Source organism: Capra hircus, chromosome 13 (assembly GCF_001704415.2).
Source record: "Capra hircus breed San Clemente chromosome 13, ASM170441v1, whole genome shotgun sequence".
NCBI classification, from domain to species: Eukaryota; Metazoa; Chordata; class Mammalia; order Artiodactyla; family Bovidae; genus Capra; species Capra hircus.
Window position 1 is genome coordinate 62,375,301 of NC_030820.1, and position 24,042 is coordinate 62,399,342.

The 24,042-nt window shown below is 52.1% G+C and overlaps 1 protein-coding gene across 1 annotated transcript; it reads left to right on the forward strand.

The window, feature by feature from the left end:
* Positions 2,659–20,613, forward strand: LOC102187691. Its single transcript, XM_018056900.1, has 15 exons — positions 2,659–2,767; positions 3,848–4,064; positions 6,386–6,490; positions 7,767–7,898; positions 8,873–8,957; positions 9,065–9,128; positions 9,578–9,663; positions 10,087–10,269; positions 12,635–12,688; positions 13,959–14,111; positions 15,423–15,490; positions 15,742–15,787; positions 16,283–16,346; positions 18,209–18,288; positions 20,587–20,613. The coding sequence occupies exons 1-15, from the start codon at positions 2,659–2,661 to the stop codon at positions 20,611–20,613; spliced, it is 1,473 nt and encodes a 490-aa protein (XP_017912389.1).

The window sequence follows — 24,042 nt, forward strand, 5'->3', positions numbered from 1 at the left end:
AGAGTCAGACACGACTGAGCGACTGAACTGAACTGAACTGAAAATCAAAATTAAAATAAGCAACTTTGGGGACTTCCCTGGTGGTCCAGTGATTAAGCATCCGCCTACCAATGCAGGGGAAGTGGGTTCGATCTCTGGTTAAGGAACTGAGATCCCACATGCCACAGGGCAACTAAGTCCGTGCACTGCAACTACTGGGCCCATGCACTCTAGAGCCTCTTCTCTGGAATAAGAGAAGCCCGTGAGTCTCAGTGAAGACCCAGGACAGCCAAAAATTAATTAATTAATTATTAACTAAGCAACTTTTGGGGAACCCTTCCTACGTGCCAGGCTCTGACAGCCTCATGACTTGCCCCACTGACTCTTCACAATACCCAAAAGATATAGATAGATTTATTATTCCCATTTTGCAGACATGAAAAGTGAGGCTCAGGAGGGAAAGTAACTGGCCCACACTTAAACCCAGCTACTGAGTGACAGTGGGGAATTGAACCCAGACCTGTTTGGCTGCAGAGGCGTGGCATGGGTGACATATATGGAAAGGGCATGGGGAGCGGCCACGGGTGGTCACTGGGCCCTTCCCACGCCTGCCTCCACCCCTCACCTGCTCTCCTCCACACGTACCCCAACATCCATCTTTGCTCCCTTGGGTTCTGTGACCTCTGCATCCTGCAATAGCAGCCTCCTTGGGTCCCTCCTGAGAGCTGGAGGCTCAGCTGGAGGCTCTGCCCCAGGCTCCACACCTCTGAAGTGGCTCCTAAGGGAAAGGGCCCACCCCCCAAACCACAGGGCCCCCACACATTTCCTCCTTGGGGTCTGCTGACCCAGGACTAGAGCCTGATTCTGGGACCCCAGTGACTGGCCTTACCAGTTTTAGTCAGAAGCCCCTAACAGTCTGGTGCCAAGAGGACCCCTCCCTCCACTGAAGAGCTCCGCTGAGTGCAAACCCCGCCAGGAGGCTGGACTTCCTGCCCTGCTCCTTTCCACCTGAATTTCAGAGCTCAGGTTATAAAAGTCTTGTCTTTCTGAGAAGCTGGTGACCGAGGCCAGGCAGAGATTCTTGGCAGCCCTATTCTTGGAGAGGTAAGGACAGGGAGGCTAACTTGGGCATTTCTCAAATATTTCTTGAGCAGCTACAATAATGTGGGGATGCGGCACAGAGGTCCATTTCCCAGTTTCTCAGCCAAACTGGGTTTGAATCCAGGGTCCGCAGCTACTAACTCTGTGACCTTGGGTGAACCACCTCTCCTCTCTTTCGCCGATTTCTGTAAAATGCGCCTGCTTCAGTGATCCCAGACTATCATAGTAAGGATTCAACAATGCAATGAAGCTCATAAAGCTTCCGGCATGGAGCCTGCTACACAGAAAGGACTCTAGTCTCAGCCAGTATGATTCAAGACTGGTGTGACATGGAGAGAGCTAGTGAGAAGTACTAAGGGCAAGAAGGGAGGAGAGACACGACTTGGGTGAACTGATTGAGAAAAGTGGCTGACATGGGCACTGGCTAAACACTGGCTGGATGAGGAGTAGATGAGTTTCAAATCACCCCAGTAGCTGAATATAAATAGTTTATGCCGTGAATACAAATTTCCCAGTCCAAACTTCACAGCTGCAAGCAAACAAGAAGGTCTCTTTCTCTAGGACCCAATTTAATCACTAGTTTGAGTTCCTGCCATCAAGCAACAAAAACCTGGATGTTGCTGATTCAAGGCAATGCCAGGATGCTCTCAGGCGCTCCAGAGCAGGCTCAACCACTTTGGGGGCATCCTGTCCTTGCTCAGGGCCAGCATCTACCCTCTGGGTGGTTTCTTCTTGGGCACTGGGGTGGAGGTGCGCTGGCTCTTTAATGGGTCCTGCTTACCCTGGTATGTGCCCTGGAGGGGTCTTCATCCGGCTGGTCTCTGCCTTGCAGTTCCAAAGGCTGCATCTCCTGGGCACAGCCTTGCCCACCTGGAGAGCCCCCTGCCGCAGGCTCTGGGGTCCCAACTATACTCCCTTGGCTGCCTGGGCAGGGCTGAGGTTCAGCAGGCAGGACCCAGTACGAATGTACTGTTGGTACATTTTTACTAGTTGGCAAAAAGCCCTGACTTCAAGCCCCCCTAGTGCCTACCCTGGCCACAGTGGTGTTTCTTCCAGAACCCCTACCCCATGTCCTCTCCTCAAGATTCAGAAACCTCCATGGTTAAACGGGAGTACTACCTCTTTTAATGTCTCACAATATCACATAGCCGCGTTAACAGCTATTGGGCACACTACTTGCTAAGTGCTTTGCACATTTTACTGAGTGCATTCCCCACAATAATCTATGACTGTCTCCCATTTTATAGATGAGAAAACTGAGGCACAGAGAGGCCAAATAATCTGCTCAGGGTCACACAGTCAGGAAGTGGCAAAGTCCAGATTGGAAGCCAGCCCATTTGAGGGGAAAGGACATTTCAGGCAGAAGGAATGGAAAGCACTGACGTGAGATGGTGGGAGGCACAGGTTGTGTTCAAGGACTGGTAGCTCGAGAGCAAAGGGGAGAAGCGAGGAAGGAAAGCTGGAGAGATGGCTCTAGAAGAGGCAGAGCTGGGAGAAGCTGGCAGTGGGTCCCCACTGAGGCCATGGAGGTGGCCAGCGGGGTTCCCAGCCCTGTGTCCCCAGGTCCTGGGCATGAGGATGCTGCAGTTCTGGGGGCCACTGCTCTGCTGGGGGCTGCTGCCCCAGGTCCAAGGCGAAGCCCAGCACTTCGTCTTCATGCGCATCAGCAAGGATCAGCTGGAGACAGGTAAATTTTAAGGGGTGGGTGGTGGGAGGCAGGAGTTCCGGGAAGAGCGGCGGAGGGTGCAGGGGAGCAGGGGGGAGGCGGCGGGCCGGGGAGTGGCACCACCTCCCTGCTCAGGGCTTTTCCTCCTCTGGCCTCCCCACCAAGCAGCAGCAGAATTTGCCTTCCTTCGCCCACAGCTGACTCCAGCACGCGCTGCTCTAACACTTGCTGTGGCTCCCCAGTCACAGCCTTCAGGAGATCCTCCACGCTCCTCATCCTGGTTTCCAAGGCCCTGCCTCTCCAGCCTCTTCCACCACTTGCCCTGACTGGCCTTGGAGACTTCCCAGGCTCCTTCCTCTGCTTGCGCTGTTCTTTACCTGTTCTCAATCCCCCAACACGACGGATTCTGATTCGTACCTTAAGGCCAAGGCCTAACAGTCCCAGTGTCTGTCCCAAGAAGCAGGTTTCTTCCACTGGGTTCCCACAGCCCTTTGATGAAGCCTTGTCTATGGCCTTATCCAAGCATATTATACTTGTGATCCTGTCTGTCTGTCTCTCTAAGTCTGCTGTGAGGTCCTGCCTACCCACTCACCTCCTACCCCATTCAGCACGATCCAACCTCACTGACCTTTCTGCTTCACACACCCACCAGGCTCATCACCACCTCAGGGCCTTTGCATGGCCTGTTGCCTCTGTCTACTTTGCTCTCTCCCAATATCTTGCAATAGTGGATTTCTCCACTTCATTCAGGTCTCAGCTCAAATGCCTCCCCCCTCAAACAGGCTCTCCCAGACCATCATATCTAAAACTAACTTCCCCCCATCATGCCCCAACTCAACTCCGTTTTATTTTCCAAAAATTGCTTTGCTTGCTTATCTAAGGGCTCAGCTGTTGCCTGTCACTGCCCCCACCCCTACAGTGTAACCACCATGGGGGCACAAGCCACGGGGCTCCTGGTCCCTGAGCCCAGAAGAGAGTAAGCACTTCATAAGTACTTGCTGCTAAATGCCTAAATCGCTGGCCCGGGGCAGGTGCTGGTGGGCAGCTGTTGAATGACTGAATGAAGGGTGAGCCCTGCCCTGAGGAGCGTCTTGTCCTCAGACATTTCAGACCTGTTCTTTAAACACCGCGTCCTGGACCGTGTGACCAGGATCCCTGTGAGGGGGGCTGCAGGTGAAGGCATTGCCATCTTGGATCACATGCCCTTCGTAAGAAAAAGCCTCTCCAAGAAGAGCAGTGGGATTGACCTGCCACTGGTCAGGGGTCTGCTCTCGGGACAGGGCCACTCACCGCTGAGGGAGCTGCTCCAGCTGGGGGGGTGAGTTCCTTCTGGCTTTTCTCCCTGCTCAGACTCAGTTCTCCTCTGTCAAGTGGAACACTGGGTGGGCGGTGGGAGCCCCAGTGTCTTTGGAGCTTTTCTCCATCTGGAAAGCCCTCAGCAAGTGCATTTTTGTTGTCCCTAAACCTCTCAAAAGGAAGCTTCCCTGGACGCTCAGATGGTAAAGAATCCACCTGCAATGCAGGAGACCTGGGTTCAATCACTGGGTTGGGAAGATTCCCTGGTGAAGGTCTTGGCAACCCACTCTCATATTCTTGCCTGGAGAATCCCCATGGACAGAGGAGCCTAGTGGGCTACAGTCTAGGGGGTCACAAAAAGAGTCAGACATGACTGAGCAACTAAGCACACCTCTCAAAGCCACTTGAAATCCTCCAGGGAACAAGATAGAATCACAACCAAGGATCTTAGCCGGGCAGCCCTCCAACCCTCCACATTTAGCCTACCCCTGGCTATTGCAAACTGCCATAGTGTTTTTGTTTTTGTTTTTTTTATAAATCTGGAGGGTTTTAATAAAAGCCCAGGTTTTCTGATTGTATTGGTTTGCTGGGACTTCTGTGACAAAGTCCAACAAACTGAGTCACTTAAACAACAGAAATTCGGGAGACTGGAAGTCTGAAATCAGGCATCTTCCGTATCTCTCCCCTAGCTTCTGGAGACTTGCTGGCAATCTTTCGTTTCCCTTGGCTTGTAGAATCATCACCTGATCTCTGCCTTCATCTTCACTTGGCAATCTCCCTGGGTGTGTGTCTACATCTGTGTCCAAATTCTCCCTTTTGACAAGGACCCCAGTCACATTAGACAAGAGCCCCACCCTACTCCAGTACGACCTCATCTTAACTCTATCTGCAACAACCCTATTTCTAACTCAGTTCACATTATAAGGTATTGGGGGTTAGGAACTCAATAATATATGAACTGGGGGGAAACAGACACAGTTCAACCCATAACAGAAATTCTCTCCATAACCAAGATCTGGCCCACCTGGCCTGATCTCCCCCCATGACAGTCATGGATGTGGGGTCCTTAATTCCTAAGTCAGTCCCTAGTCACAACTTCTGGTAAAATAACTACCAGCATAAATGAATGCTGCTTATTTATGTAGGCTGGGGCATGGGTTCCTCCAAGGTCAACCTCAGTAGTCACAGGTATGCCTCCAAATCCACCTCTCAGTGTGAGCGGGGAGAGCCAGAGAGAGTCCAGAAGTTTTCTGATGGGGGTGTAATGGCATGAAAAGTAAGAGCACTAGGGAGGGTGGAGGTGCTTCCCAGAGAGGCCTGGAGGGGGTGCTGGGCCCATACTTGCCCCAGTGAGTGGTAGGTCTGGCCATCGCTCACCCCTGCCCATGCATTGGCACCACCTCTGCCCACCCAGCTTAGCACAGGCTTGGAAAGGCCACAGAAAAAAACGCACAAGGTCCAAGTCATACTTCAAAGCTCTTTGGAAGCTTCCACGCTGGAGGCAGGCATATAGCCCTTGGGGAGTCTGACCCACCCCGGTCTTCCTCCAGCACTGGAACTTGTTGCTGCTCCTCCAGTCAGCATCAGATGAGTCACCAGCTTATATCTAATATTTTAAAAGAATTCTGAGTTCCTCCGAGCTCAGAGAGATGCAGGGACCTGAGGCCACCACAGGGAGCAGAAGGCTCATGTCCTCGCTCCTGGATGCTCAGCTGGGCAGGTGGTCCCTGGGCAGAAGGCAGTGGGATCACCAGCCGTCTTGCTTTCCCTGACTCCTGCTTGCTCTCGTCTTTTTTTGCAGAATGCTTTTATCTGAATTCAGACCTGTCAGATGAGCACAGGTAGCTCCTCTACTGTATTCTCACTTTGTGCAGGGGGGCACTGACACCCAGAGAAAGGAAGGGACTTGCCCACGTCTTCAAGGCTTAGAGGCTGCAACGAGAGCCCACTGTTCTGTAGCCAGGCCGGAGGTCAAGGTAGTGAAAAGTGAAAGTATTAGTTGCTCAGTCATGTCCCACTCCTTGCAACCCCATAGACTATAGCCCACCAGGCTCCTCTGGCCATGGGATTCTCCAGGCAAGAATACTGGGGTGGGTTGCCATTCCCTTTTCCAGAGGATCTTCTCGACCCGGGGATGGAACCCGGGTCTCCTGCATTTCAGGCGATTCTTTACTGTCTGAGCCACCAAGGAAGCCCTGAGGGTCATGGAAGGGGTTGTCCCAAAGCTGCCCCCCCTTTCCCGATGTCTGCCCCTATTCTAGCCAATACAGAAACACACACTCCACAGAGTCACAGGGGGCTTACCAGGCAACACAAAAACATCCCCATGCACACGGCTCACAGGTTGGTCATAGAAGATTCCAAAGGACCTGAGGTCACCTTGCAAGTCCTGAGTGACAGCCTGTTGCAGGTCACATTGAGAAGCAAACTGTACCTCTCACTCCAGAGGTGAGTGTGTGCGCTGGGTGGGTATGTGCTTTCTCCCCACCTCTCTCGGTTCCAGGCAGCCGTGCAAGACTAGCAAAAGCCTGCTGCCTGTGTCACTGTAAGGGTCACAGTAATCCTTGAAACTTGGGCATGTTTCAAAGTCATTTTTCCTTTTTTTCTAAATATTTATTTATTTGGCTGCATCAGGTCTTAGTTCCTGCACGTGGGATCTTCATTGCGGTGCCCAGGCTTCTCTAGTTGTGGTTCAAGGGCTCGGTAGTTGCAGCATGCAGTCTTAGTTGCCCCATGGCATGTGGGATCTGAGGTCGCTCACCAGGGATTGAACCCACGTCCCCTGCATTGGAAGGCAGATTCTTAACCACTGGCCCACCAGGGAATTGCCCAAAGTCATTTTTTTCTGATGGAAAAACTGTAGGAGAGGGACCCGCCTACACAGTGACCCACACAGTGAATCTGCAGCAGAGGCTGCGATAAACCCTCTGACTTCCGTGTCAAGGGACATGTGTCATCTGGAGTAAAAGGCAGATGCTCTCACGGGATGATCCAAGGAGGGTCTGGTTCAAGCTCACCCTGAGGCCCAGCACACTGGAACTCGGCTTGAGCAAGGCCATCCGTCCTCTTGGCTCATCCACGGACAGTTATGATCAAGTCCTCTGCTGCCCTTGCCTGTTGTGAGTTCACTGCCAGTCTGAGAGCTCAGACCACCCACTAAGCGGTGGAGGATATGCCATCCTGGGGTTGTAAGCACAGCAGACAACAGAGGGAGCGATACGGGCAGCCTTGGCACATGAAACAGGAAATCTCCTTGCATTGCCCTTAGGAACATCCAATCTCACCAATAAACAAAATTATTTTTGTAAAATATGGCATTTTTTCGTTTAGATTCCCTCTCTAATTGAAATGTGAGTGACAAGAAATGTTTCTTTCATAGAGATGCGGCCACAGAGAAACAGATCTCTGTTATATGAGAAAAATATCATCCCCCTTATAATAATGCACAGTAAAAATGCACTTGACCCTTGGCCTGGCGGGGACTGTAGTAAACTGAAGCGCACGTGGCCCACGTCCAGCTCACATCAGCCACCCTGTGAGGACGCTGGCCCAGAGCTGCCAGATCTTTTAGGCTTTTCCAAAGTTGGAATTCCGTGTTTTTCATGCCACCTCCTAGCTTTTCACTTGAGCCCTCCAGACAACGGCAGGGCCCCACCTGCCGGTGAGTTCTGGACTCTGTCTTGGGCTGCGACTTGGAGCCTGCCTGGACACGCTGTGCCTACAGGATCCTGCGGCTCAGAGTCATCAAGAACATCCACATCGGGGCTCGGCTGGAGCAGATGGGGAACAAGACCCACGTGGCCTTTGAGGAGTGCCACACCCCACCAGGGTACCTGAGCATCGAGGTTCTGGAGCAGTGAGTACCTACCCCCTTCCTGTGCTCAGCCCTCCAGTGAGACTCCAGGCTGGGGCTGCCTCACCCCAGCCCAGGTTGTCAGGGACAGGGTCAGCTCCAAGGCCACCAGCTGTACACACCGTCCATCAGCATCTCCTGCCCCGTGTTGAGTGTTACGGTCAAAGTGTGCATCCATGCAGGTCAAATCTTGGCTCAGTTGCTTCCTAACACTGGGAGCCCTGGCCAAGCTATTTGACTTCCAGGAGCCTAGTTTCTCGCCAATAAAAAGTATCACTCAGAGAACCCTGGCCGCCCAGGGTGGTTGTCAGGGAGAGATGAGCTAACCTATGTGAGCTGCTGAGCACAGAACATGTCACATAAAGTGGCCACTGCCTGTGATTCTTTTTTAAAAACTATGTATGTATGTATGTGTGTATTTTTGGCTGTGTCGAGTCTTAGTTGCAGTACGCAGGCTCTAGAGAGCATGGGCTTAGTTGCCCAGTGGCATGTGGGATCCTAGTTCCCTAATCAGGAATCAAACCCAGGTCCCCTGCTTGGAAAGTGGACTCTCAACCACTGGGCCACCAAGGAAGGCCCCTACCTATGACTCGTAGTATCCACCTCCTCCAGGAAGCCTTCCATTGACCTCCACTGCCAGCTGTGATCTCTCCCTCTTTGAAAATCCCAGAGAACTTTATCAGAGAGAGAAATAAAGCAACAGAGGCAGAGGGAGACTCACGAAGAAATAAAGTTGAGGAGGACAAAGTCTGGGAGAGAGAAAGCAAAAGGCAAGAAGGGGAGAAAACAGAACAGGAAAGTGAAGAAAGAGGGGAGAAGTGAGAAGAGGGACCCCAGGCTGGGAAGGAAGCAGCCATCCTGAGCCTCCTTGTTACACAGACCCGCTGGGGCCTCCTCCGCCCTATCTGGACTACCCCCTCTGGCCTCAGTTTCCCCTTCCATGTGTCTGAGACCCCATCTGCTCTCCACACCCCTAGGATGAACCCCCTCCTGGTGAACGAAGCTCTGCCGTTGGTGACAGGTGTCCTGGACGAGGCATTGCCCTTCCTCCTGCAGAAGATAGTAAGTTGCTCATTGTCCCTGCCCCCTGAAAGAGGGGTATGACTCCTAGGTCGGCCCCTTGACCTCACCCCAACCTCAGTGATGACCCCCTCATGCCTTTGCTCCAGGTGTGCCCCACTGCCACAACCCTGCTCAACTCGCTGCTGGAAGACCTGTTACACATCACTCTGCGTTCGTAGCTCCTCGCCAAGGGGAAGTGGGGCTTATCTGCTGTCCCTCAACTGCATGCCAGGAACTCATCTAGGCTCTGGGAATATGATGGGAAATAAAACAGACAAAGCTTTCACATGGGGAGCTTACTTCCTGTGGATAGAGGGAAGGGGCATTATTATGTCTTATCACCTTGATAACTCATTTCCCACTCTGAGCCTCAGTTTCCCAATCTGTAAAATGGGATTAACCACAACCTCACAGAATGGACCATTGTGATAACACATATAATCTGGCACAGAGCTATGGCTCATTAAATGTTCATTGTTACAAGACGCTCAGGCCATCCCACAATAAACATAAAGCTAAGCAGAGAAGGAAAAGGAATTTCTACTGCTTCGCAGCCTCCCCACACCCTTCCATTCATCCCCCTGGGAGGCTGGGGCCCAGCCTCCATTTCCTTGTTGCAGCCCCAGCCAGCTCGGGCCCAGAAGACTTCCAGTACTATGTCACCACCACAGAATTCACAGAAGAGGCCATCCTGATGAAAGTCCAGGTAAGTCAGCCCCTGGGCAGGGCAGACCCTCTGGGGACATCCACGGGTCTGGGGGAGGATGGGCACGGAGGAGAATGAGGAGCAAGTGGGTCAGCAGGACAGGAAAATTTGAGTGACTAGAAAGGAGGCGCTGTTAACAAAGTCACAGAGAAAGGGTTGGAGTTACTTGAGCAATAAGCAAGGAGGCAAAGCTCATGGGTTCAAAACCCAGCTTAAGAAAGTCACTTCAGCCCTCTGGGCCTCGTTTCCTTACCTATCAAATGGTTTCCACCACCCAGTGCTATTGTGAGCTTGAAATGCGCCTGTAAGTGTTCAGCACTGTGTCTGGCACATAGTGAATCCTCCATATATTAACTGTAGCCAGTTTTTGGCCAGGGAAGTTGTACTCACTGAATTTCTCCTTCCTTCTTCATTTTTCTGAAGCTTGTGACCCCCTGCGGTCCAGGCCAGAGAGTCCCAAGGCCTGACCACCTGGCCCCCAAGCCCCTCCCAAAATTAGCCCAGGGCAGCCTGGCAGACCTGGTCTTTTCACTGGAAACCTACAATGACATTCTGTCCTGCCTGTACACCAGCAAGGAGATCTATGTGAGCCCCCAGGACCCCATGGTGAGTGCTTAAAGAAGAGGAGTATATTGCTTTATTGCTCTATTTTTCACATGAAGAAACTGAAGCCCAGCTGGCAGAAGTACCTTTCTGGTGGGTCCAGATGAGTCACTTCCTCTCTCTGGACCTCACCTGGAGAACTCCTATTCATCCTTCAGAACACAGTATAGAAGTTGCCTCCTCTAGTAAGACTTCCTTGAACACCCAGGCCCCTTTGGTTTTCCTCTCTTCATAACATTTATTCTGCAAATATGTATTGTAGTCCTACTGTGTGCCATGCCCTGTACACACAGGGTCTCTGTCCTTGAAGAGGTCAAAGTCTATTGGGGGAATAGAAACTAAACAAGAAAACAGTCAGATAAATAAAATAACGTGTCTATTTATAATGAGCAGAGCAGTGGATAAGCAAGTGACTGGTGGAGATGAGAGGACTGCCCTGGACACTGAGGTCAGTAAAGACATCTCTGAGGAAGTGGCCTGAATGGTAGCAAAGAGGCACACACACACACAAGTCTACAGGAAGAGCAAGTTCCCAGGGTCAACAAGGGGGTCAAAGGAGGGAGAAACCCAGATCGCTCACTGCTCAGCAGCCCCCAGCGTCTCCTCATCACACTCTGAATAAAATCCAGTCTCCTCCCCGCAGCCCTGGAGCCTTGTGCGGTCTGGCCCCGCCCACCTCTCTAGCCCCGCCCACCCACTAGACTCCAGTCGCGCAGGCTGGACTGGGCTCACCGCAGGGCCTTTGCACACACTCTGTCCCTACCTGGAACAATCTTCCCTCCACCGTTGTTCTTAGTGCAAAATATCATCACCTGAGAGAGCCACTCTCTGGCCACCACATCTAAACGTCTAAAGTAAGCTTTTTCTCTCTCTACCCTCTCTATTTTTTTCTCTTCAAAATATAGATCAAACTGTGTATATGTGTATGAGTAAAGTTATATGTGCAAAGTCATATATATATGTACATATGTAATATATACACATAAACACACATACGTACATTTGTGTGTTCATTTCCTTAGCATCGCGTGTTCACTGTCTCCCTCATTTTGAGGATGGGGACCGTGAACAGTATACTCTGTGAATACTCTGTATACTCTATACACAGTGAGTGCTCAGTAAATATTGAAATACAGAATCCCAAGATCCATATCTGAACGAAATCTAGTGTTATTGCTGCATTTTTTACACGAGGAAACCAAGGACCAGACAGGGCACGTGACCTCCCAAGTCACCCAGCAGGTAGGATCGGGGCTAGAGCCACGACTCCTGCTTCCCCACGCTGCTCCCTCCTTTCCACACAGGTGGCAGCTCCAAGTCTGGATATGAACCCTGTGATTCCATGTCCACAGAAATTCGTACACCAGTGGGTACATATGCAAGGGTGATCTTTGCAGCTTCACTTGTTACAGGGTGAAAAATCAAGTTAAACTAGGAGCCCATCAATAAGGAACTGATAAAAAAAAAAAAAAGTCATGTTATGGTGGTATGTGGTGGGATACCAGGCAGCTGTTTAAAAGAATGGGGCTACTCTACAGGTACTGATGTTGAGAGGAATAAACAACATGCAGGACCATGTGGTTAGAATGTTCCCATCTATTCATTCCTGTGTGTGTAGAGAACAGTCTGTCAGGATATACTCCAAAATATCAATAGCAGTTACCCTTGAGAACAGGATTTAGGGGAAAAGGGGAAAAAGTGTTCAGATGGACTTTTAATTTTTACTGTATACATGTTACAGTGTTTGCTCTGGTGATTTATGATTTTCGAAAATCAACAGAGTACAGATAAATACATGATAAAGCAAGTGCAGGAAAATGTTAATAGAAGAATCTAGGTAATAAGTATCCAAATGTTCTCTATACAATTCTCTCAACTTTGCTGCATGTGTGAAAATTTTCACATGGTACTTGCCTGGGGGTCCAGCAGCTGGGAGTCCATGCTCCCAATGCAGGGGGCCCAGGTTGGATACCTGGTGAGGGAACCAGATCCTTTGTGCCGCGACTAAGAGTTTGCATACCGTAACTAAAGATCCTGTGTGCCACAACTAAAACCTGGTATATCCAAATAAATAATAACTATTATTTTTTAAAAGAAAGAAAATTTTCACAATAAAACATTGGCCAGGGGTGGGGGTTGGGGGTGGGGGAATCATTGAAACAGTAATGTCAGCCTTCCCGTGTAAATCATGGTGAGAAGCCAAATGAATGGCTCCTCCTGTGCTGAGACTGTGGTGTGTCGGTGGTACCTTCAGCTGGGGACAATTACATCTCACTGAACCCCACTGACACCCCTCCCAACCCATGAACCTGCTCAGAAAGGATCTGCAGGATTCTAAAGGCCAACGCATATCTTGCCCGTTTTCCAGGCTGCCAACCTCATCCAGCTATTGTCATTGAGCACACTGGAGCCTGAGCCCAAGGTGGGTGTGTTGCCTGCTTCTCCCCCAGCACCTCGGGCAGGATCTCAGGAAAGATTCTAGAAGAGAGGACAGGATTGGGCCACACAGACACGTTGCATTTGGCCAGATGTTCCTACTGTGGACTCTGGAAATCACTGTACCTTCTTCACAAGTGATTAAAAGGGACAGTTCACTTAGCTCATTGTCCCACCCAGGTGACATGGCTGGTGACAAGAATTTGGCTGTGGCTGTCATAATTCACTACTGAATAAAAAACCCCAACCCTGCTAAGGCATACCCAAGCACATGGCAGATAGCAGTGAGCAGACGGTGCGCCAGACCGCTCCACCTACTTCAACACAATCCTCGAAAAGCCTGCCCTCTCACCTGCTTTTGACACTTGTGCAAACTGAGGCTGAGCAGAGTGACTTCACTTGCCCACACTCACACTGCTCAATAAGAGAAAGAACCAGGATTTGTTCTGGTCCCAGACTCCAAGATCCATGCTCAGCATCCTCTCTCCAAAGGCTCTGAGAACAGGGAACCTGATGAACACAGAATAATGACAATAACCACAGCAGACAGGGCTTCCTTGGTGGCTCAGATGGTCAAGCATCTTCCTGCCATGCAGGAGACCTGGGTTCGATCCCTGGGTCAGGAAGATACCCTGCAGAAGTGAATGGCAACCCACTTCAGTTTCCTTGCCTGGAGAATCCCATGGACAGAGGAGTTCATGGGATCACAAACAGTCGGACACGACTGAGCGACTAACACATACACACACAATAGATAACAATAGTGCTACTAGACGCAAAGTTCCTTTCTAAGCACTTTACATTAATTGACTCACTTAATCACCACAACAACCTGATGAGGTAGGTATGATTATTATCCCCATTTTATTGGGTTGGCCAAAAAGTTCATTCATTCCAAAAGCTGTTACGGAAAAATCCAAATGAACTTTTTGGCCAACCCAATGCAAGCATGAAAGTTGAGGCACAGAGAAATTAAGAAAGTTGTCTCAGACCACACAGTTTAGAAGTAGCAGAACTAGACTCTGGCTCCAAAATCTATGCTCTTATCTGCTTTGCATGCCCAGGAAAAGGGGGATGACATTTCACATCAGAGGAGCTCAGGGAGGGTAAGTGACCTTCCCAAGGTCACACAGCAAGTTGCTACAGAACTAGACCCTGACTCCTAAGATGGCCTTGTTCCCATCCTTCCCAGCTGGGGACTAAGGAACTCAGTCTTCTGTCCCAGCCGGCACCTTCTCTCCTTTCACCTTCTTTAGACTTCTGATCAATCCAGAGGGAACGTGGGAGTGACCATCAGCATCCCTGACCCTCCCATTGTCCACCTTGAAGGCCACACAGCCTCCGTCATCCAGCCGGGCTCCCTGGTGCTGGTGGGGTCCAGCAACACCTCCCCCGTCTCAGTTTCCTGGGTGAGTAAGCCTCAAAGTTCTTCGTTCCCTAAGGAGCTGGGGGCCACTTGAGGGCCCCTCTAGGGCCAGCTGACTGAGGCAGCATGACAGAGGGCAGTGGCAAACCTCGCCGCCATGACATCTGCTAACATTCCATAGCTGTGCCTGCTGTGAGAAAATTAAAATACTTTCACACCTGCTCCCCTAAGTCCAGCCCCCGTGCTCCCCAGAGATTTCTTCAGCAACTACAGAGTTTTGCCTCTGACACCATCTTGACTCTCTCTTCTGGGCATGGCTGCATTGAAACCCTTGTCCACAAAACCAGGAGAAAACGCAGAGAAACAGAGTTCATGGAGGGCTAAATGTGATTGTATTCTCTGCTCCCCAAGAGAGAGGTGACCCAAGCTAGAGAGGGCTAGATCCTGGGAGGAATTCTGGGGAAGACAGCTCCATTGAAGTTTCAGCCCCTCTATCCCGAGCCCCGCTGGGGTTCCTGCTTCCCACTCCACAGACCTTGAAATTGGGAAGGTGCTGTGGGACACGACTTAGCGACTAAACAACAACTGCAGGGCAGAAAGGTCTCTCCACTATAGGTGAGCTTAGGACCATCTGGTGTATGCAGCTGGATCCTGGGAACTTAGCTGGCATGATTCCCTGGACCAGACATCAGTCATCTCTGGCTGGCAGTGAAAATTCTGGTTTCTGGTTTAGGGGGTAACTGTGTGAATTATGGAGGCCCAGGGACAACCCCCTCAAAACCAAGAGGTCCTCTGGCTTCCAGCTAGTGATTCCACCACAAAATGACTCATTGCAAAAGGCCTTCCCTCCACTGAGCTGAGCTTCCCCCTCCCCTCATATCCAGCCCTGGCCTCCAGAAGCACCCAGCACCACCCACCCAACCCCCCGCCCCCACCCCCACCCCGTCACTGTGCTCTCTCCCATGGCAACACCCACACATTCGTGGTCTGAACTCACAGGAGCCAACAGCTGGGGCTGGGGAGAGGATGGGGTGAGGGGGGCTAGCCCTGGATGATGTAAGGTGTTCAGTTCAGTTCAGTCACTCAGTCGTGTCCTACTCTTTGTGACCCCATGGACTGCAGCACACCAGGCCTCCCTGTCCATCACCAACTCCCGGAGTTCACTCAGACTCATGTCCATTGAGTCGGTGATGCCATCCAACCATCTCATCCTCTGTCGTCCCCTTCTCCTTCCGCCTTCAATCTTTCCCAGCATCAGGGTCTTTTCAAATGTAGGGTGGGGGTGCAGAAAATCCTTCCATCTGGAATATGAATTCTTCTCCTGTTCTGACCTAATAATCTCCACTCCTCATAGAAACTCGTTTCAAATGCTGTGTTTTCCTCGAAAAATCAGGAATTAAAACTCCAATTCACTCCAAACAGGTAAACATTTTTGTGTGGGATGTTCAGGAAAAAATGAGGGGGTTGACAGGGAGTGTGGAAGGAGAGAGTGTGGTTTCGGGGTGCAAGGCTCCCAGCTCACTGTCAGTTGAATGGAGCCGTTGAGAGGAGGTGGGAAGGAAAGTGGCAGGCGGGGGGAGGGGTGTTGTGATGTGAAGTCATTGAACAGTGCACACTTCTCCCACCCCAAGCAACTGCCATGACCTAAAAGGGTGATCTCTTTTCTCTGGTAGCATTACAGTCATCCTGGGCCCTTACCCCGCTGGCCTTGAAACGCAGGTGAGTCTCTTTCCTTATCCTTGGCCTCTCATGGTTCTGAAGCACCCACCCGCAGGCCTGAAAGAAGGCCCTGAGTCGTGGGGGTGGGAAGCCTCACTCGCTTTCTGGGTGATCTCATCCTGCCCACGGGGGTGGGGAGAACCCTCAGAATGTCAACTTGTCCATTTCATACTTTCATCCACTTAACAAGTTGGTCCCCTTGCAGATCTGGCCCTGGGGTTTTCTCTCACCCAACCAGTTTCCTGGACTGCCCTGCAGAGAAACAAAGAATCTTACTGTGACCTGGAGTGAGGCGACCCTTTTTCAGGGCCCCCAATGTTCCCCAGTCCCTTCATGAGTCTGGTCATCTGGCTCCAATGCCCTTTAATAGTGGAGTTCCCAGGACTCCTCCTGGTCTCCTGTGGGCACCTGGACACTGGAGTCCCCCCATTCCCATGGTCAGAATCTGCCAAGCCAGCAGAAGTGACCTTCCTGTTCCTCTTTCATTCCTTGTAGAAAGAACGTCTAGAGGCCTTTCTCTTCGAGCTTCTGAACTGGAGGGTCCTGCCCCATCACAACAGTGAGTGCCACTGTGTTCCTATCAGGCCAGCATTCCACGCGGCTGGGAGCCGCATCAGCCATGCCTGCAGCCCCACGCAGACAGCTGGCTTCCACGCTTGAGAACTGCAGAGACCCTGAAGTCTAGGTGGTGTGGGGGGGGTGGCAGATCGGGGGTGGGAGAGGGGCTACCTGTGCCCTCCTTTTCTTTGCTCAGGCTGCTAGTGGTAACAAGAGCTCAGAGTGGGGCGAGGAAGGGCTTCGTAGGGAGGTGGGGGTAACATGACGGAAAGTAAGAAAAGGAGAGGCCCTCAGAGGTGGTGGAGCCCACAGCTCAGCGTTCCTATACCTGCAGGGGCCAGGGAGGTAACCCAAAGGAAGCAGCCCAGATCAGGCCTACGGAGAACACGTCCCGCCTTTAGCAGGCAGCTAGCACTCAGCTGGGGCTTCCCAGGTGGCTCAGTGGTAAAAGAACCCGCCTGCCAATGCAGGGGACAGAAGAGACTCGGGTTCGATCCCTGGGTCAGGAAGATCTTCTGGAGGGGGACATGGTAACCCACTCCAATATTCCTGCCTGGAGAATTCCACGGACAGAGGAGCCTGGCGGGCTGCAGCCCAGGGGGGTCCCAGAGTTGCTCACGACTGAGCAACTGAGCACGCACAAGCACTCAGCTCAAATGAGAGCAGGGAAGACATGTTTTACCTTTGAGAGACGCCAGAAAGCTGAACTTTTTGAGACATCGCCTCCATCTTAGATAACAGCAATAAAATCAAACTTTCCCAAAACACCCTTGTCTTAGTTTGGGTTTCCTGGGAAGCAGACCCTGAGGCAACAGAGTGCAGGCAGCAGGAAGTGGTCCCAGGAAGACGGAGGGGTGTGGCAAGTGAGTCTTCCAGAAATGCAGCACGTAGTCAGGCTCTTCTGCCCCGTGGCAGTCACGGCTGCCCTTTCCTTCCACCTCCCCTGATGCGGTCTGTCTACCCATCACTGTCTACCCAACACCTGCTGCCCATCACCTGTCTACCCACGTGATTATTTAGCCATTGCCTAGGACCCAGCCAGAGGGTGAGCTGCTGGAGGGCAGGGATCCCTGGTCTTTGTTTTTTGTGTTCCTATACCTTGTCCAGTGCCTCCCACCCAGGAGACCCTCAGAAAGTATTAATACATGTAGGATAAACAGTTCAGACCTCACTCACCTCCGAGAAATCACCTGGCTCAGCCTCCTCCTCTTTCAGAGAGACCCAGAGATGTCCCCCGTGGAATTACCCAAGGGCACTCTGCAAGTCTCTGGCAGATCTGAGCCCTGAACCCTGGCTCCTTGTTTCCCTGACATGAGCTTTCCTCTGTGCTCCAACTCCAGGACTCAAGTTAGGACTTCAGAGTAAAGCCAGAGAAGCAGAGCGGGGCTCAAATGCCAAGCAGGCTGAAGGGTTTACCATCTGTTCTGTGGCCCATGGTAGCCAGGGAAGGTTCTGGGCATGAAGTGAGCCAATTCATTTTCAAGAAGGGGAACCAACTGGAGGTGGATGGTAGTTACAGACAGTCCAACAAGGCAGCCAGAGGCCAGGTGGGCAAGGGTTAGTCGTGTCCGACTCTTTGCGACCCCATGGACTGTAGCCTGCCAGACTCCTCTGTCCATGGAATTCTCCAGGCAAGAATACTGGAGTGGGGTGCCATGCCCTTCTCCAGGGGGTCTTCCTGACCCAGGGATCGAACCCAGGTCTCCCGCATTGCAGGCAGTTTCTTTACCATCTGAGCCCCCAGGGAAGCCCCCTGGTGGTCAAGGATGCAACTTTCTCTGGGAGAGCAGAAAGGAGGACACACCCAGCCCCACAGACACCTGCCCACAGCACATTGAGCTCCCCCGCCCTCCCCTCTTGCAGACCTGCTCAGAAAACAAGGCCTCCTGCTGCCCAACATCAAGGGCATCTCCTTTGACCAGGCGCAAATGGAGCCCTCCGAGGTAAATGATGGGAAAAGGAGCTTCCCGGGGCGCACATGGGAGGTCAGAGCTACAGGAGCCATGGGGTCCCACAGGTGCTTGTCCCCATCCTGCGGAGGGGGACGCTAAGGCTCCGGCAAAGGTGGCGCTCCCTTGACCTTCCTCATCTCACTGTCTGTTCACAGCCATACTGGGTGAGCTGCCCCACTTACAGATGAGCAAGCTGAGGCTCTGGGAGCGGGATTCTCCATGAATCCCTCCAGGAGCCACACCCCTGGCTCTCCGAGAGCCTCTAGGCCTGACACAGGTGATCTGAACAATTAGCTCCATCAAGTTGACGCTATTACTTCTCCCATTTTACAAAAGAAAGGTAGAGAAACTTGCCCGGGGCAGCAGAGCTAGGATTCCAACTGGGGTTCATCTGACTTCAAAGCCTGTACCCTCAGCCTGGACCACCCACCATGCTAGAACTGGGTATCCTGACCCCCAAAACAGGGCTGCTGCCTCTTGCACCTGCTATCTGAATGCCAGGAAGGGGAGATGCTGCCAGAGACCAGAGGGCAGGGGAAACCAGCAGAAGAACCATGGAGGTGGTTCCATCAGCATTTGCCAGCTCTGAATCAGCCCCCAGAGTCGCCTCGCCCCTTCAGCCCCCTGCCCTTCCCTCTGCGGGTGAACCTGAGAAGAGGCTGATAGGAAAGGACAGAGCTTAGAGATGCCCTTCATTTCTTTGTTCCTGCCTTAAACAGCAGCACAGGAAGGGATGCTGGGTGCAAGGCAGAAAGAGAATCACAGAACCTCCTGGCTGTACAACCTCAGGCAAGCCGCTAGAGTCTCTCAGCCTGTTGTCTCTGTGTAATGGAGAGAAAGATAGTTCTCCCCCTGGGCCAGAAGTGAGGGCTCCCCTCACAAACAAGAGCAACCACTGAGACCAACATTTGACAGAATGTGACCCACCACCCAAGGCATACACTTCGAGCTTCAGGACCACCAGTTATGCCCAGTCCTGGACCCAGCACTCCCAGTTCCCAGTCCTGACATTCAGGAAACACTACGAATCTGCTTTCAAGGACCAGAAGTTACTGAGCAGGAGGAGGCAGGAGGGGACAGCAGCAGTTCCTATCGCAAAAGCCCAGCTCCTCGCCTGCGCTGTCCCCCACCCCCAGCCTCAGACTCCGCCCTAGATTCAGCCCAGGGTGGCCCTAGTTGGGAAGGGTCAGCTCCAGGTGACCCTAGCAGGTCAGGGCTGGAAGGGCTACTAGAGGTAACATAGGGGCCCGCCTGCTCAAAAATGCTGCCACAGATCCTGGCTGTTGGGGCCAGAACCCAGAAGAATAATCAGGGCATAGCCCCTGCAGCTACCACATAACCAGGCCTATAGGGGCAGGGGGACTTCCTAGCGGCTTAGTGGTGAAGAATCTGCCTGCTAGTACAGGAGACGCGGGTTTGATCCTTGGGTCAGGAAGATCCCTTGGAGAAGGAAATAGCAGCCCATTCCAGTATTTTTGCCTGGAAAATCCCATGGACAGGGCTATATTCCATGGAGTGGCAAACACGTGGACATGGCTTAGCAACTAAAGAACCATAACAGCAACCGCGAGGCAAGGGGAGAACCTGTGGGTGGGCTCAGTGGCTCACTCATTAATTCACTTCTAGACTCTCCCACACTGTCAAGTTGATGGCGTCGTGTGCAGCTCTAGCACCTATACTCTAGTGTACATGAATGACACCACCTAGAGTTGGACAGTGCACAACCTGTGCGTCTTTCCATGGCTGCCCTCATCACTCACTCATTAATTCAGGCAATAAATGTGACTGGCTGCTCTGTGCCTGGCCCTGCGCTGAGTGATGCTGAGATACAGATGAGTTAGACCCAGGGCCTAAACCTTCCAGGAGCTCCTATTCTTGTGGGGGAAAAGGGTGCAGGGATGGATGGATTCCAGCAACATGGTCAGGTCTGGCAGGGGTTTGAGCATTGTGGGTGGGAACAAGTGAAAGGCTCCAATCCACCTCAGGGTGACCCAAGCAAGACAAACCCCAATGCTACAAAAATATGAGAGTCACCTTGATACGCAGGCTTTCAGGACAAGCCCCAAAGACTGGTCTGCCCTTTCACTCACAAACATTCCCGAGACCCTCCTCCCCCTCCACTCTATCCCCCTGGCCAGTCGGTTCCTGACTGTGCCCTCTGGCCACCAGGGGAAGGCATGTCCTCAGGGCATACAGTCCCTCTCAGGCGTGGCAGGAGCAGCCTCGGGGAGAGCTGGCTTTGTGCGCGGTGTGGACTGAAGGGACGCATCTCCCTGCTTCTGTCCACAGGACTACCTGCTGCTGACCGTTCCGTAGGAATAACCAGTTCTTACCGAGAGCCAGTCTCTCCCCTCAACCACAAGTGCTTCAGGCCCTTGAGAGTCCAAGAATGGCTACAGTCACAGTGGAAAATCACAGTTGCAGTAAAGATGATTCTTGCTTGAGGAGTCTAGTTCTGAATTTGTTAAGGGGTTCTGGGAAGTGGCCAGGCTGTTCTGAAATGTTTCAATGAAGGGATTGTCTCCCTGGCCACTCTTGTTTTCCCTTAGCCCCTCAGAGGGGTATTCTGAATTCTGTATTCAGTGTCTTAGACGATAGAAGTGCCTCAAAAAATGGAAAAGGGGCTTGAACTCCGAAAGCCTAGCCCGAGAGGATGGGGTGTGGAAAGGATCACACAGGAAAGCTCCCCTGCTCAAGATGGAGGAGGGGAAAGGGAGCAGGAAAGAGAGTCCCTAAGAAGAGAGGGACCACAGGAGACAGACGTTTGGGAAGCCCTGAGCAGAGAGGGAAGCAGGCAGACCCCCACGCAGGTGAGTGCTTGTGAGACAGCCACACTGCAGAGCTCCCCTGGCCTCGAAGGCGTGGTGAGCAGCAGAGTGATTTTCATGTGCCCAAGAGCAGGGAGAGAGCAAGGAGAGCCAGGGAGAGCAGGGAGACAGCCCAGGGGAGAGAGCCAGAAGCATCCTCACCACCAACCTGCCAGCCCCATGTGGCCCAGGCAGAGCAAAGCAGCAAGCAGAGAAAAGCCAGGCACCAGAGGGCTTTGCAGTCTGAACTGTAAACGGCACCATGGTTGCCAAGGATGGAGGGATGGCCAAGCAGGGGGACGCCCCCTCCCACACCTGGGCACCTATCAAAGCCCTCAGCAGGTTGGGCCCTGCCCCAGAAAAAGGCAGATGGGGGAAAACTTCAGACTCTTATAGAGACTCATAGCAGGCTCTGTCTTGAGAATGAATAGGTAGTCAGCTGCCCAGGAACCCCAGCTGGCCTGTGAAACTGGAGAAATTGCTGGGGAGGCCGTCCTGGGAGCTGATTCTCTACCAAGCAGCCCAAATTATAGGGAGAACTCACCAGTCTGCTGCAGGGTCCCTGATGGAAAGAGGAGGTGGGAGCCCAGAGCAGACCACTTGTGAGCCCTTTACCTGACTCCTCGACCTGTTTTACAAGCCTCACCTTGAAGGGAAAAAGTCCCCCACAGGAGCCCCAGTGCAGGAGCCATCAGGAGGACCTCAGGCAGGAGGGCGGGACCGTCCTGCTCTTGGACCTCACCCTGGACATGTATATGACACACTTAAGATAAGGTGGAGGCTGGAACACGCTTTCCCAGAGGAGACACGAAACTTTACCCCCAGCCCAGAATTTTCCCACCTGTGTGTGACCACATCGCCTGGCACAAGGTAGATACTAGGCGCAAAATGATTGAATGGAGACTTCCTCAGGACCCTGGCTTGCTCGTCAGCAGGAATGACCTGTCCAAGCAGGAGAGAGCCTCTCCCTCGAGCCTTCGAAGATCCTCATTCCTCGCCTATGGCTTTACCAGAGCCATGTCACTCTGCAGTCTGCAGACACTGTTATCCCATTAAACCTCATGATAACACTGGGTGCTCCCTGATACGGTGTGAGATCACTCCCATCTGCCAGCAGGGCAACACCACTTCTGATGCTAGAAGTCAAGACAGGGGCTCCAAAGACCACCCTCCTGCTCCCTCCACCCCATATGGTCCCTCCCTGCCGCCACCCCCATCCCAGGCCTCGAAGCTCAGCTAAGTAGCAAACAGCCCAAAACAGCTCCTCCACTCACCTGCTCTGGTGACCTAAGATCTTCCCCAAAAAGAACCCCCCTGAAGGTCTTCTTAAGAAATACATCTTTTTAAGAAGTGATTTTCAATTTTTCAAGGCTCATGATCCATGTCTTCAAATAAAAGCTTAAAAGAAATCTGCTACATAAAACAGATGACAAGGGAGCTCCTCTGATAGAATGAGACAGGGGGCTGGACCTCTGCCCTCTCTCGTCCCACTTTCTAATGCCCAAAGTGGGCACCTCTGAGAAGCCTCTATGCCCCATGGAGTGAAGCCATTGAGTCACCCAGGAGGGAGGCCATCAAGAACCAAGAGTGTTGAGGGACATGACACAGGATGGACGTGTTTTGACCAACTGGGAAAATAGCCTAAAGAACGGGGAGAGGTTTATTGGAAGAAAGAAAGGGGCCCAGAAGGAGGAACATTGAAGGCACTCACTCTTCCCCACCCCGACCACAACTCCCCAGTTCAGGGCTCTGATTCCTCCACACCCAGTCCAACGCCAGGTCCAGTCCTGTGGTCCTACTTCCTAAATAGTTCTCAGATCCACCAGCAGTACCACACTGAACAAGGCTTCCACCATCTCTCACCTGGCTTATTCCGGCTGCCTCCCACCTGGACTCCAAGTTGCAGCCAGAACAGACTTTTCCAAACAGAAATCGAATCATGTCACTTCCTGGTTAAAACCCAGAAGAAAATCCGTGGTCTTCACCACGGCCCACAAGGCTCTTCCTGACTGGCCCCAGGTCAGCCCTCCATCCTCCTCAGTTTCATCGGCCTGTGAGTTGCTCAAACACACCAGATCTTCCCTACAGCAGGCTGACCCAAGCTGTTCCCTCTCCCTCAGCCCCTCACCCTGTCTTGGGTGGTTTCTTCTCATCCTTTAAATCAACTTAGGAACCATCTCCTCTGAGAGGCCCTCAACTACTGCCATCTCAGGCTTCATTTCTTTCAAAACTCTTAACACAACTTGTCCTTTATTTCACTGAATTTTATTGGCCTGTTTACTTGGTCTGTGTCTGTCTGACTATAAGTCATGAGGGGAGAGACCATGGCGCATTAATGCATTCATGGTGCCTGGTACATAGCTGGTGCTTAATAAATGTCTGAGGAATACATAGATAGATGAACTGATGGATGGATGGATGGATGGATGGCTGAACTCTCCTTGCCTCACATAAGGCTGTCACTTTACACACTCAGAGCCACTGTGTTATCTGACTCCCATAATCCCCCATGAGTAGCAGGCAAGGAACTGGTAGCTGATTTGACAGTCAGGGAGAGAAAGTGAGGCTCTGAGAAGTTGACCCGTTCATTCATTCGACCAGTACTTCATTTGTTCCATGTTTACTGCACACTGAGTGGAGACAGGGATGTACAGGATAAGTGAGACACGCCCCAGCCCTCAAGAATAGCACAGACCAGTGGCACGAGAAGACAAACGGCGCGTCCTAGGTCAAGGCTTTGGTTTCACGCACATCTGCCCTGCCACTTTTGTAGAGGAATAGCAGCTTCTCTGAGCCCCGGTCTCTTCATCTCTAAATGGGGATGTGGGTGATGGTAATGTGCTGCTGCTGCTGAATGCAGGTTGGTGTAGGGACGGAAAGCATTTTTTGATGCTTATTAACAGGGGCTTGGTGGCTGCGGTCACAGTCTCGTATCTTT

Excerpts from the sequence above, each read along its gene's own strand:
- LOC102187691 (XM_018056900.1), top strand. The coding sequence starts at position 2,659 with ATGCTGCAGTTCTGGGGGCCACTGCTCTGCTGGGGGCTGCTGCCCCAG. Across the intron at positions 9,129-9,577 it reads CCTGTTACACATCACTCTGC|CCCCAGCCAGCTCGGGCCCA; the intron begins GTTCGTAGCTCC and ends TCCTTGTTGCAG. Across the intron at positions 15,491-15,741 it reads CTCCAATTCACTCCAAACAG|CATTACAGTCATCCTGGGCC; the intron begins GTAAACATTTTT and ends TTTCTCTGGTAG.